Source organism: Gymnogyps californianus, chromosome 2 (assembly GCF_018139145.2).
Source record: "Gymnogyps californianus isolate 813 chromosome 2, ASM1813914v2, whole genome shotgun sequence".
Taxonomy (NCBI): domain Eukaryota; kingdom Metazoa; phylum Chordata; class Aves; order Accipitriformes; family Cathartidae; genus Gymnogyps; species Gymnogyps californianus.
Genome location: NC_059472.1, coordinates 46,343,145 through 46,358,136, shown reverse-complemented (window position 1 = coordinate 46,358,136; position 14,992 = coordinate 46,343,145). Strand labels below are relative to the sequence as shown.

General features: G+C 41.1%; 1 protein-coding gene across 1 annotated transcript in view; it reads right to left on the bottom strand.

Moving 5' to 3' along the window:
• Positions 1-2,637: 2,637 nt before the first annotated feature.
• The window catches only part of LOC127013191 (ethanolaminephosphotransferase 1-like), a 55,503-nt gene continuing 43,148 nt past the window's right edge, over positions 2,638-14,992 (bottom strand). The window contains exons 7-10 of the mRNA XM_050891892.1: positions 10,342-10,390; positions 8,008-8,188; positions 3,911-4,093; positions 2,638-2,745 (exon numbers count right to left, since the gene is read on the bottom strand). Of these exons, the coding sequence (XP_050747849.1) occupies positions 2,680-2,745; positions 3,911-4,093; positions 8,008-8,188; positions 10,342-10,390 (479 nt within the window). The 3' untranslated portion in view covers positions 2,638-2,679. The remainder of the gene's footprint in view (positions 2,746-3,910; positions 4,094-8,007; positions 8,189-10,341; positions 10,391-14,992) is intronic.

Sequence of the window (14,992 nt, the reverse complement as noted above, 5' to 3'; positions counted from 1 at the left end):
GCCTAGTGTGAATGCTCAACAGCATAAAAAAGAAGTTATATACTTTCCAGTTCAAGTAGTTGAAGATTTTCTGCCATGATGTTGTGACCAAAAAAAATTGTTGTTAGACTGTTAGGTCATCTACATATTGTTATCTGACTTTGCAAAATAAATCTGTGACCGTACTGCCCTATGAACAAAGCATTTTTATTCCTGTTCATTGAACCAGTTACCATCTAAGACAGCTAACAATTCAATATATACAGTGTGCAATACATGATCTGTTTTTATACTTGTCTTTTAGAGATTGTAGTGACAAGTTGCTTTAAAAAAGAAAAAGAAAGTTATTTGCCGTGTCTTCATGTAGAATGTGAAAAAGCTGGCTGGAGCTTAATTTTGTTTAGAAGTGATACTGTGTTTCTCTTTGGAAAGGTACAAACGCAGGCAGGCTGTGGCAGCTCAAGTTTTATAATTTCATTTAATGAAATATTTCAAAATACTCCATTACAGTGCATTAAATTGTGCTGCTTCTGTGACCCTTATTTCCAACTGTTTCATAAATAAGTGCAAGACAGAGGGAAAAGGGAAGCCTGTCCACAGAGTTCCTCTAGTACAACCACATTCAATCCAGGGGTATTTTTGTTAATTGTATTCTAATTCTTTTCTCGTCAGGACTTCCTCCAGATATTTTTGATGGACGGGTTAAATATAAACTGCTGAGATGATAGGTGAGACACTTGTGGCAGTGTATCTGGTATCGGATGTAATATTTAACTTCATCAAACAGTGAGATTGCTGGGTGCATGCCTACATCAAACTCATCGTTCCCCTTCAAACACAGTCAGAACTGCCTTTTTTAGCAGCCCTCATTAAATAAACAGCTGTCAGCCTTACTCCAAGAAAGAGAGTCCTCAGGCAGTTAGGGAGCACCTCCGTGGAGACTCCGTGCTCCCTAGGCATCACGCAGGGCAGGGGCACGACCACCCCACCGGCAGGGAGGAAGGCTGCAAGACACCCCTCGTTGATCCAGCTGCATCCCCGGAGCTGGACCACAGCGGTGCCGGAGGGCACGGGAGCCTCCCTTCCCTGCCCGAGCCTGCAGGGCTCAGCAAAATCTCCAAACCAGCATTAACAGGATGACCTGTGTCCTCTGCCTAGCTCGAGCCTTAAGCTGCTTGAACTGTGATTGTAGTACGATGTTTATGTGGCGGGTGGGACACCACCCCCCCCAAAAACCGGCCCTACTGACGTTGTGGTAGGTCAACTATTGTAACAGGCGGTACAAACTTAAATTGAAGCAGTTCACGAAGATATGACTAGTCAGTGCTCAGCTGAAAATACTAATAGGAGTTACTGAGGTAAGGGTATGTTAACTGGGGAAAAAATGAGCAGGCCAGTAATAAAGCCAGAGAAATGGTCTAAGAACTGAAAAAAGGTGAACTTAAGGCTCAGCAGCTCAACAACTATGCTTCTGCCCTGCTTCTGGCAAGCGAGATACAGTTAACTAGTTAATAAACATGCCAGTCCATCAATCACATCCCTCTGTGCAAGGAATGTAATCTAACGCTTACCTTGGGGAAAGTGGACAGATTGTTTCATTAGTGCTTCAAGGCCACAAAGTCCCTCTGGCTAGGGCAGCGTATAAAAAGAGAGGAAACTCAAATTCCTACTCCTTCCTCCAAGGCACACAGAAAACCTACATATATTATAGATGAAGTGAGCAGTTTACATCTGCATGCAAACGTGTAATGTTTAAAAAAAGCTTTTCTTGTCTCTTTCTTTTTTTCTGTCATCTAAAACGACAAGAATTTGTTTCAAGCACGCAGGCAAACAATGATTTGCTTAGCATTTTGCACTCATGGATGAGGTTTGACTAACTAGTTTTGCAGTGCAATATGAGAATCTTCAAAGGTTTGTTGGCCAAATTTATTCTCAGCTGGTTACCTTTGTAGGGTATATTGCTTGTTGCTACCGAAACATCAACAATGCACTTGTTACTGCCTAGAAAATAAGTATAAAGGCCAGCTGCTGCTGTACAGAGCCTGCATTTCTGACAGATACAGGTCAGCTGAGACTCATCTTAATGCTGGGGAAAAGAAATCATAAGTTTCAAAACCACTTTACTGTACCTATAGCTTTCTGAGCTCATTCTCTTTTCTTCACACATTGATTTGAGGCGAGGAAAACACTGAATGTGCATAAGCCCTTCAGGAGGTTGTATGGAAGAAATGAGTTGTGAGAAAATAAACATGGAAAATGAAGCAGACACAGATGTCTGAGTGGGAAGGACATACAGGGAGGGTTTGCATTGCTGGGGTCCCACTGGTGACTAGGCTGGGCAAAACCAGTGCTGGTTATAAACCATCAAGGATCTCATGTAACCCAGCATGGATTTATCCAGGACTTTGGACACAGTGGTGAGGAGGAGGAAGACAAAAGCTTCAGAGAGGGTAGTAACACGGCATTAGTGAAGAGAATAAATATTAGCAGCAGAACAACTTGGTAAACACTTCTCTGCTGGGTGGGAATCTTCTTCTGAGATGAAGCATCTTGCTGCATAGCTCATTGTCGCAGTGGTTTGGATATCTGGACTATTTTATTCTTTGGTTATTTTAATCAGATTAATTCCAACTATTTATCACGTCAGAAGAGCTGCGAATCTCCACATCAAGTGTTCCAGTCTGATCATAGTGCAGATGTTCACTCTTGGACACGTTTCTTCAGAGAAAAGATGTAAATGTTCAAGTGCTCACTCAGCTGCCTCCCCTAAAGAGAAATCACAGAGATTAGCAACCAGTTTTGTACGTGCTTCACAATTCACCATCTCTCTTCTCCCGGTCAGAGAGGGGAGGACCCAACCACAGTCCTCGCGTACTTGGGGACATACGAGTACACGGGGACCTACACGTATTCAAGCAAGAGAGCTGTGGTCTTTTACATTCCTCTTGCAGCACACTGATGAGAAATGAAATCACTACAGACCAGCTTCACAGATGACATATAAGCTGTGATGGAGCTGAGCCCCCTCAGTCAATAGTGAATTTTGACCAGGTGTTTCCATTCTGACCTCCACCGACAGGCCCATATCAGTGCTGGGGTAAAATCTACTGTGACGCCAACGTCTGCTGACAAAAGGCTTCTTTCAAAGAAAAATCCTTACATCCCAACAGTGTATCTTAAATAAAAGAATGCTGACCAACTCCCTGTGAAATGTGAACTTTGCTATACAAGGTGTTTTATCTAAAAGCAAACCCCCATTAAGACACTTTCCTAAGGATTATTTGATAGTACTCTTGAGAAAAGAGGGCAATAACTGAGGAAAAAATGAATTTAAGCAGTAATTCAGATGACAATAAATGACAAAACAGATATCTAGCAGACACAAAAATGTGCTGATAAGACTGAATGAACTGGAAAACCATCCATGTCTCCAGCTTGGGAGATGCTAACAGAGGGCCAAGAAATAATCAGAAATTGGGACAGCTATTTTGCTTGCAGATTCAAAGCAAAGTTAACCTTATTTTATGAATTCTATTTATTTCACTTTGCATTTTACCTTCTTATTTTTTTCAGTCAAGTACCCTCAGGAGGAAGAAAGGGAAAAGGGGTGGGAAGATTCATGCCACACGGGTCAACTGGTGCATAAAACCAGTCCATAAATATTCTGATTGCGATGGGTTTAAAGCCAAAACCAGTCAGCTACATTGGAATAATTCAAGTCACTGAAGTTCCCGCACACACGAAAAGGCACTGCCTGCAGTAAACTGAGCTTTTTTTTTTTTTTAATTTATACTGAATAAAACCCCATAACTGAACATTCAGACTCCCGGACATTGCCCCAACTAGACAGCGCAGAAACCGTTCCCAGAGCCCATCTTCCTCCCCGCCCCAGTGCAGCTCTCCCGTGGCCGCGTTGGAGGCGCCCGCTCACCACGCAGACCCCGTAGTGCACGTGGGCGGCCGTGACCAGCACGGTGAACACGGCGAGCACCGCTTCTTCCATCCAGCCCAGCACCCCGGAGATGGCTCCGTAGACCACCAGCGCCAGCGGGAAGAGGAACCAGTGGAAAAGCTCCGGCCGGGTGCTGCTCATCTGGCAGATGATCACCTTGCACTGTCGGAGCAAAAGGCACCAGGTGAGAAGCACTGGGTCAGCCCGGGGGTCTAGGCAAAAGTACGTCCATTTTCTCTGCGGGTTGCTTTTGATGAGGGGAAAACAAGGCTAGAGCGCAAAATGGGGCTTGTTTCTGGTGAGAAGACTACTCTAGATACACCTTTGTGCCTCATTGTCTGTGAGTCTTAAAGGACTTTATTACAAGTAATTCAAAATACACACTTCTTTTCTGGAGACAGTCTTTTGACATGCTTTGCTTTAGAAGACGAAGCACATCTTCACAAAAGGGGAGTTTCTTTGACACCTTATGCTTTCACACAGGCTTGTAAAATTGTGATCCCAAATCAAATGTGCCACCACTTAATCACTGGGAGAGCGTACTGGTATTTTAATCACATGGTGTGACAGAAATATATTCTGGTTCATTGTATAGGAGGTAGGGAAGGTAATATATGCCACTTTTAAATCCTGTTTTTCTTTTCTAGCACTCCTTCATGTACTAAAACACCATTTTCCTGGCTCGATCATGGCAGTGGACTCCCTGGAGATGTAGCTGGGGGCCCAGAGAAAGGGATCCCACTCAGAACGGCAGAAAAAAATGAATATATGGTGCATGGTTTAACTGAAAGCAATTAGCTTAATTTTACTGAGTTCTTGAAACATAATGAGATGTACTCACTTGAAGTTCAGATTTTTAAAACTAGTTAAACACACCTAAGTGTTTTACCTGGTTTAGACTCCTTAAGAAATGTGTCTCATATACACCATGCCCTTTACAAAAAAAAAAAGGAATTTAGGCACATCTGAAATATTTTATCAATTTAAGTTTCACTCAAAATTTAAATGTGGTCAAAAATAGATTTAATGTATCCTGAAAACAGTAGAAGAATGAAAAATTCATTCCCTGTGCAGTGCCTGAAATCCGATGACAGCAGCGGTAAGAGTCTGACCATAGGGAAAAAATACTGGCTTTACTGTCTGTGCTGTGGAAGCTGAAGAATGCAAAAATAAACCATGAAAAAATAATTAACTTTCAATAATGCAAGAAGTAAGCATTTGTACTTAATGTAAACGTTTTTGCTTAGAAAACATTATCAGTATTGATTATGAATTTTTTTAATAACACTAGTTTTATGGGTCCTTTGGGAATCATTCCAGAGGGTATCAGAAATTGCTAAAGCAATCTATATGCTATAGTTCTTCTGGCTGAATAATTGCACCTGTCCAGAGGTTGGATTTCACATTGTTTTAAACCATTATTACACCATGTTAAGTACGGTACTCGATTTTTCATAAAGATTGCTTATTAATATTTGGAGCAATTCACCTTCAGGGTATCACAGGACTGCAAAATGGACTATGCTCTGCGCTCCTCCCTCAATTCCTTATTCCCCCTGGTCCTGAAGCACTGTCTCACACTACAAGTGAGGCAAAAACAGCATTAGGAGATGAAGGAGCTGGAGTCTGGAGAGGCAGACTGGAAAGAAAAGGTAAGGCTATGGGACTATGCCCTGTGCTTTTCCATCCCCCTCGCCTACACCTTGCAATGCTACCCCGGCCCCGCTGAATTTAAACCTCTAGCAGCTGTGGTCTGTGCCCCAGGGTAGGTCCTTAGCATCTTCTCTCTGAACTTCTCCCCTGGGAGGTTCCTCATGAAGCATCTCCTGAGTCTGAGCTGCCCTGGCCCGTCAGCCGGCCACCACGTCGGCCACTGCACTCCTGCTATGGTGATGGCTGAAGGTCCCCTCTGCAGGACCTACCTGCTCCATCCCCTCCTCTTGGACTCAAACACGTGCCTCTGAGGGCTTCCTAACTGGGAGCTGTGACAGTTGTGTTCTGTGGTGATTTGCTCAGACCTGAGTATTTCTGAGACTTGCCCTACAAGCAAATCTCAAAGGAAGGTCTGAGCTTCTCGGCAAGAGGGGTGGTCAACCCATAGGCAGTCCCACTGCTGGCCGTGGGGACTGGGAAAAGAAGTCCTCCTCTCATGAATAAGCAGCTTTCCTTTTTTAGGCCTCGGAGGCCTTTTTTCCTTAGTTTAGCCAAAAATGCTGGAAATGGCCCATCTTTCTGCCCTCTCCCAGGCGGCTGTCACCTTCCCTACTCATCCTGACATTGTATGGCCACGAGGCCAGGTCTGAGAACAGGCGTTTAGCCCAGGGGATCTGCTGGGCAACTAAATATGTTGTCAAAGGCATGAGAAGTTCAAGATACTGGTGGGTAGAGAAACATGGGCTGCAGTTTGTGGTCCACAGAACAGATAATGGAAGTGCCATGTGTCAGACTATGATGGAGAAGAAAAGCATTGCCATGACAAGCCTTACTCTGATGCTGGAGGAAACGTGTGTATAAGGGACCAGAGGAGATGAAAGGAAATACAGGCTTGTTTTTCATTTTTAAAATGTTATAAATTCCAACTAACGCCCATACATTTTTAATGCTTGCTTTTAAAATGTTAAAAATTTCAACTAACATGCATACATTTTTAATTCACACGAGCCTCTAACACTGCAGTAGATGTTTTGGTAAAAGAAAAAACAAGGCCTGAAGAATATGCATTGCACTCAATGTCTAATAAACTGCAGTCTACAAAGAAACTTCTGGTTTGCCTTACTATTTTTCTTCTGCAAGCATCCTGCCATGATGGCTCTTGGTTGGTTAAGATGTATGTGCCCACCACCTGCCAAACTCTGAAAGCACTTTCCCCACTGGTATGAAATAATTGTATTTCTCATTTCAGACTCTACACTGTTCTCTTAAGAAAAAGGGGTAGATTAGGTAATGAAAAATGCATACAATAAAACTTATACATCTGAAAATAACCTAACTTTTGTGAGATTAAGTCCTTAAGATGGAACTGTTTGATTTGTGACCCTCAGAAGCGTATATTTGTAGGACACATCTAGCAAACATCACCATTATGATTTCTTTTCCATTCCTGAATACAAATTTCTAGAAGGGTTATGCTTTCTCTTTTAAAATCCCACATTTTCAAAGATCTCTCTCATAATGCAAGGCACTTCAAGCCTTTCCCTTTTTAAATTGGATGTAGCATTGCTCAGTGACATGATTTTAGATGGTGTTGGAGACTATTTTCCTAAAATTACACTAGTCACTACCCTTTAGGGTATTTTAGCGTTAAATGGTGGAACACCTTTCTACTTGGCTGCAGCTCCCTTGCCTCTCTCCTGGCAAGAAGAGGGGCAAAGGGCCTCCTCCAGAGAAGAAAGCCCTGGGTTAACTGCAGTGCTCAGCATTACTGTCTGCCTCCCATGTTGTTACTTCACTGAGGTTTATGTTGCCTCATAGCCATTAAAGGGGGGAAATAGGTCACAATGATGTGGTACAGGAGAAACTAATCTGTGGGCAGAAAGCCATCGCAAGGCCCCTGCATGTCTTCACATCTTTCCCTAAAAAATGCTGTCAGTGGTGCGGCCTTATTCCGAACGGTGAAGGAAAAATGTGGGATCAGCTGAACTGCAGGATACAGGAATACATGTACCATGCTAATGGGCATGACAGCAGGACAAGGACAACCCCTCTACTCTCGCTGGTAAATCTGTGCCTGTGTCGAGCTTTCTTTTACTTAGACAAGTCCTCAGTTCTGCCTATATGTTGGGGAACATCTGTTACATTTCTGGAAGTAAGGCCTCCCTAGGGTTTTCATAAACTCTCAGAAAAAAAAGAACCCTCATAAAAATGTTATGCTGTGGTAGAGTAGGTATTGCAGTACTGTAAGTGTCCCTAGTCCAGACAACTGTTGTGGTGTGTTTTTATGAGACAGAGCGTAACAGCGAGGTAGAAGAGCTGTGAGATTCTGCTGAGTTTTAGCTACAGTTTCTGTTCCCTTCTGTTTAGTCACATAAAAATAGAAAGCTATCTCTAAATAATACCACCACCACAAACATACTTACAATAACGTTTGAGAAAGCAACCCCAACCATCCATAAAAACAATCTTGGTTGCTTTGCTAATATGTTGCCTGGAGATAAAACCACCCAGACTGTAAGAAGAACGAACAGCAACAGAGGTGACACAAGAGGTAGGAGTCCTTCATACAAAGAATCATTCTTCAGTGTTTTCTTTAAATGTGCTCTGTAAATAAATACAATGATTTTATGGAGTAAGAAAATTTATCCATTCTATTTCCGTAGAGTAACTTCAAACTCTAGCCTAAACTCAGCCCAAGAATTCACTTTGCAACACAACTACCTGTGCAAATGTGCTAGATACCCAGACATTTTACAAGAAATTGTAGGATACCCAAGTAACATTTATTTCTGTGGTGAACTTATACTGGTTTATTCACATAGCTTCTGGTCAGCTTCACCCGCTCATCATTGCCTGGCAGTGGACCACTAAGCTTACACAAAGTGAGCTGCAGTACCCTGTTGTAGTTGTCATCCAAATGCACAGCATGCAGGCTTGCTGTGAATTCAAAATATATATTTTTTAGAGGATGAAACTTCTGACATGAGACATGAAATTACTTCAGCCAATACGCCCCATGTTTTCAGTGGCAACAGAGTCAAGCACATGGCTGGCAGGCATTGCTGTTGTTTAGGTCTAGAGGTGATGCTGCTAGACAATCCTGTACTGTTGCCAAAGTACAGCCTAAAGGCGAGGCTTTTTTTGCTAATTAGAGTACAGGAAAATTAATGATGCATTGTGTTTTCTTGGATATTTTAAGCTGTCTTTTAAAGGTAGTATTATTAAAGGTAGTAAATTACTATTTTCTGTCAGCTAGGAAAATGGTAACTGTAAGATCAACAGCTTGTGCATGTATCATCTTACATCTTTCTCACTCAGGCAAAACTCATTGAGAGGTTATAAAAGGACTAGGAGGTTTAATTTACTGAAGTTCACTACCATTAAACCATTTCTTCATACCAATAGTTCAGAAGAGCAATTCTGTGTTTGAAGTGTACTGGGAAATGTCCTGTTTAGAATCTCTGCACATTTGTATTTATAGAAACAGCTAGACAAAAATCCAGTAAATATCGTTCTTATTCCAAAAAAGAATATTCTTCTGATAAAATAACAACTGAGAACAGGCAGCAGGATGAAGAAAGAGAGGAAATGACTGGAAAACTCAAATCCCTCATCACCAAATAGCTTGCATGTGCATCCTTCAAGCAAACCTGACAATGTTTAAAAGTAGTGTGCTCTTCTGTTCAGAGGAATGATAAACCCACCAGAAGGCTTGAGAGAAACTATATGTTGAATGATGACTTGAGAGGAAAGAAAGCAAAAACTAAATGTTCATTGGAGTAAATGCTGCTACTGCCAGGGACTGATGTGGCCAAGGTGCTGTCCTCCTTCTCCCAGTCTTCCCCGAACTGGAGTCCCTTGTACCACTGGTCCCCAGCCCCCTCCCGTTGCTGCTCCCAGCACCCTGCCCCAAAGCCCAGCCTTTCTGCAGGTCCTCAGCCTTTCCTGTCCCACATCTCCTGACTCTCCACTCTTCCTGCCCTAAACTCGGGGCTATTCATGCTTTTATTAACTACACTGAGTACTGTGACATGAAAAGGGCTGTGTAGGAGCGATGCGTTATTGTCTTATAGTCTCTCCAAAATTTAAATGTTAATATTAATTTCCACTGATTCCTGAAGACAAGCAGCGACAGTCCCTCCTCCAGGACACTTAGCATCTGAGAGACCTGATGTGACAGATGAGTGAAATGAGCTAGCAAATACTAGAGGAACGCAGGCACCATCAATAAAAATAGGCCGTCGGAGTATAAACTAACCCTGTATAAAATTCCTAGTCTTAGATGTAATCACAGCTTGCCACCTAGCCTCTATCTGATAGCAATTATCTGCAGACTTCATACAGAGAAGAGTTTTACAGAAGGATCTGGAAGACAATAAAGTACTTCATAGAGTGCAGGGTGATCAGCTACAGAATTTTACCTAGCGCAGGTAGAAGTTACAAATCACATTTGACTGCAAATAAAATGCAGTGCTTGTAACTACAGAGCTTTCACCAGTTTACTGTGCAGGACCAGTGTGAGACTGCCTGGAGAATGGCAAGTGAAAGGAAGAGGAGAGGAGTTACAAACATGGAAAAGAACCTGTCAGATTCTGAAAATTGACCAGAAAAACCTTTTACTACATTATCAGAACAGCATCTGGCTGAAAGAAGCCAGGCTACTTCAAGCATTACATTTATTTCTCGAGTGAGGAAACCATTAAATATACAGAATTTAATGGGAGGGGATAGAACTTATTTAATATTAATTAACTTACCTGTGAATGTTGTATAGTGTTTGTGGAAATGAAAGAAATAAACTGAAGCCTGGAAGAGAAAAAGATTCACATGTAATGATATACAGTCCCGCTACACTGATGACCTCAGAATTTTCTCATATGATAACAGAGCTAGTGTGCTATTTTAAAAACGACTCTGTATTCCTGAACTTATTACAGGATATGAACTGAGTTTGGAGCCTTTAGGCAATAGTAAAACCTTCCTCATTTTTCCAAAAGTTAGCTGCTAGAAATAGTTGCTGATACACATTTTCTTGTGTAATGAGTGACAAGACCAGAAAGATTTTTAAAAATTCTGATGTAGTTAGTAGGTAGGATCAGTTATTTGTCATACAGGTTCCTCTGCTGGACCCAAGAAAGATCACGGCCCCATTTTGCATGAGCTGCTCTCTGTTTATGTAGAAAAAAAACAAGAAAAAAACCCAAAAGCCTTCCAATGGAATATATAAAGACAATTAACCTCAAACAGGGCTTCCCACATTACTGGCGAAATAACAGGTTTATAGTTCAATATACTAAGGTTCAACTAATGATCTGCTTTGCTGATACCATAGCTGAAATGAATTAACTTTCATGATATGGCCATCATTTGAACGAGTGAGGTTTTTTACTATTTTTACTACACAGCTGTATTGCTGTGACCTTTCTGGAGCTCAGCTTTAACCCACAAAGGACAAGGAATTCGCCTTTGCTAACGCTGTGTCTATCTGTATTGCTGCTGGTATTACCAACACGGCTGCCCGAAGCCCTGGAGCTGCCTAAAGACACGGCTGTACCCTGTCTAACACCCACATCCAAAATACGTTGGTCCACCCAAGGGTCAAAGAAGACGTCCAGCAAGGAGTGGAAGTTTGAGGTTTAAACAAAAAAGCCACAGTATCAGTCAGCCTAACTGAGTGAAAATATATATAAGACTTTTTTAATCTCTGTGTTTCCCTGCAGAGCTCTTCGGTTTTAGTTTGGTTTTTTTCCCCGCTTTCTGTGTAGCAAGGGCTTTTCCCTGGTCTGTTTGCTGCTTGGAGATTGCTCTGGGTAGCATATTTCTGCCCAGCTTTTACATTATAAGGTATGAGGATTGGTTTTGGTGCACTAAACTAATACATAATTCTTATTTTGTTATCGGCAAGAAAAGCACTCTGATGTTGCAAACCTTCTGTTTTCACCTTAAAAAAATCTCATTTAAGAAATACAGCGTACTGCTTGTACAGAAAAGTAGCAAACTTTAATCTCATTATTACAAATGAGGAAAAATAAGAATGAATAAAGAACTGATTTCAGATGACTTTGTACTGGGGCTAACATGGCATAGCAGAGTCTTGAGAAATGCAGTGTTTACTGTTCAGTCCTCATCAAAGACATACCCAAGTGTTTAGCATGCTCTGGCCACAGTGGCAACTCAAGAGAAGGAAAACTAAAAAAAGCAAGAATAGTGGAGATCAGGATTGTTGGAAAACAGAAGAAGTAAAAAGGGATGCAATAGATAATCTATTTCTCCAGTCTTTCTGGTTATCTTTTAAAGAGGAGGAAGCAAAGAATTGGAAAAAAAGAATATCTAGCTTGTAAATAATTTCAGGTATTGCATTTTTAGGTGTTTACTTCTTGGTTTTGCTTTTTAAAACAAGTAAGATAAAGAGCTCTGCTTCTTTACCATGGCAGAAACTTCGTATCAAACAGCTGAATGACATGCAATTGAAGTAATATCCCAAGTATTTTGTAAATATATTTCTAAAATTCACAAGCTTAGTGCCTTCGGAGTGATCTGTGTTTAATGTGCACTCCCGTTAGCTATGTTTTCTATTAGGCAGGGAGGGCTAGTTCAATAAAATCTTGAGTTACGTACAGCAGTTCCAACATCTGTATCACATTAGAGCAGATATGAGACAAAACATTGACTCTTGAGGTTAAATCTAAATTTCCTGCTGCAATCCTGAAGTTTGATTTGTTAGGAGAAAAGCAACTGAGAGGAACAGAAATAGAGACTAGAACTAGAAATAGAATTCAAAGAGCAAGAGTTGCCAACAATTTGTTATTTTTATGAAGTGCCATTTTAGTTAGAAATAACACACTGACCACAAACAATCCCCCAGCTAGCTAAAAGCCACTTTCCGAATGGGGCAGTTACACCAGTTACTCCTCTATTTTTATATGGCTTCGCTTTTAGCAGAGCGAGAGCTGAGGATGCAGGAGGGAAAGCAAAGGGTGTTCCCCTGTTTCTTATGGGATTTTCAAAATTCCATCATTTCCTACAACATGTTGCTTTCCCATCTTTTTTTAGCTAAGGAGGCCTGGCTTGGGGGCTGCTTTTGGTACTCATTAAGTCTGCTTTTTAATTGGCATTAAGGATCCCTTTGTGCCCAGGAGCTAAACTGCTGCTTCCGCATTGCTGCCATTCCCTGCTGGTCTGGGGAACAAAAGGTGCAGCCCGGAAAGTAAACCCACTGCTGTCTCTCTGGCGCTCAGCCACCCAGGCACTGCCCAAGTGATGATGATGGAGCTTGCTTTTTTTTTGTTAATGTCCTAAAAGCACATATTTTATTTTAAAATCATTAAAAAATCAAGTTTAGTGCATTAGACGTTTTTAACACATTACAGAAAACAGAACTCAAGTGTTATTAGAAGCATTACTGCTCTTCCAGTATTTTTTAATTTCTCCTTTAATATTTTCCCCCATTTTCCAGCTGATTTAAATTCTGAGACCCAACTGTAAGAACACAGGCCTGTATTAAAGGCAGAAATACTAAAGCACAGATGGGTGGCACAGATAGACACAAGGAATTCTTGTGTCACGCTAGGCTGAAGGTATCAAGCCCAAATCCTCGGATTTAGGTACAATCCTATGGTCAGTCCTCTGCCTTGCACTATCTTGACTCCTGTTTCAGAGAAATAAGCATTTGCAAAGCTCTTCATCAGGAATAATTTTGTCCATATTAAAAAAAACCCAAAAACCAAAACCCAATGCATTCAGGAATTCAGGATTAGAGAAATGTCAAAAATAAAGGCGCTTTCTTGTTTTCCAAATATCTATATACATAAACACACAGATATATACACACACACACAGAGACATGCATATATATACACACGTGTGTAAAAGGAATCAAAAAGATAATTCGCATCAAATTTAGTGACAACTTTAGATTTCATTTGGTGCTTTCAAATTCAATCCCAAATCAGTAAGATGTTGTGTGATATTGCTGAGTGAATTAAAAAAAAAAAAAAGCTAGCATGTGATGGATATCATGGTACATTTGTCCCCTATGTTAGTCCAGACTAACAGTAATGTATTTAAGTTTAGTTACATGAGGGCATCTTAAACCCTCATGTAACTAAACTTAAAGACTACTGAAGACCTGCAGACAGTCAGGTTGTTTCCGTGACACACTGCAGTTACTTAGTGTGGCTGCCGTACCCAAGCTAATTGAGGCATTTCTGCAAAATACAGACTTGCTCATTGTAGAGAAAGAGAGCGATTACGGCCAGAAACGAACTGCTGACACTACTGTCAGTTCTAGAAAATGTTATTTCAGTAACCAACAGAAGAGCCCCACGCTGGCGGTGAAAGGTAGAAAGCCTACCACAGGTAGCCAGATTCCTGAATACAGCACACTGCACAGACTGTAAACACCACTAAATAAAGAAGCAACTCCAAGTAGGTAGCCAAGACACCTAAACTACTATTTTTAAACAAATTATACTGCTTCAAAGGAAGGACAATGTTTATCTTAGCTGTTTATCTTCTCCACACCTTTGCTATCGTAAATCGCGTTTGTTGCTAAGTTCCTGACAAGTGAACCATCCTTAAACTGTCCTAAGAAAAGCATGGAAATATTATTTGTTAAGAATTGGCTCTTCCTGACAGTTAAAAGTTAAAAAATGAGACAGCACAATACAGGGATGTAATTTTAGGTCAACATCACACTGGTAACTGTGGGATTTCGTTCAGGAAAGTACCCTTCCATCGCTGCTGGGCTCCCCCCAAAAAAGACTCCCCAGAGCGTTCCTCCCATTTGGAGGCAGTGAAGAGGTCTGTGCAGACCTTCTCCTGGGCATATTGCAGAAGTTGAGCTCAGTAAAAATCAACTCTTTAACAGTAGGCAGTTGTAGTTGCCTTTCAGTCTACAAATGCACTACTATCACCCTCCTCTCTTGTTCTTCAATTGCCCACACCTCCACATGGCCTTCTTCAGTATACTGCTTGGCCTTGCTATCTCTAGGTTCATAATTCATCATAGCCAATGCTTACTTTAAAGAAATGGGATGTTATCATTTACCTTTCTTAGCCACCAGACAAAAATTTAAGATTAAAAATATTTAGGCCTCAATATTAGCTTGGAAAAATCTTTAAATACTTTTTCCATGTTTTTTCCGAATTTCTTCCACATTTAGAGCAGCTAGACACATGAAAATATCTTAACACACTGAATGTTTAGCACACTGATCAGTGCCTAAAAGCAAGCTTCATCAAAAGGTGAACATTTAGAAGCACTTGTAACTGGAACAGCAGCTTTTTATGGAACAGTGTGATTTTCTCAGGCATGTCTTGAGAAGATAACTCTCTTAATTGGCTGTGCAAACAGATAATTGCATATTGAGCTGTCCACTAACTATAAAATTATGTTTTATTATTATA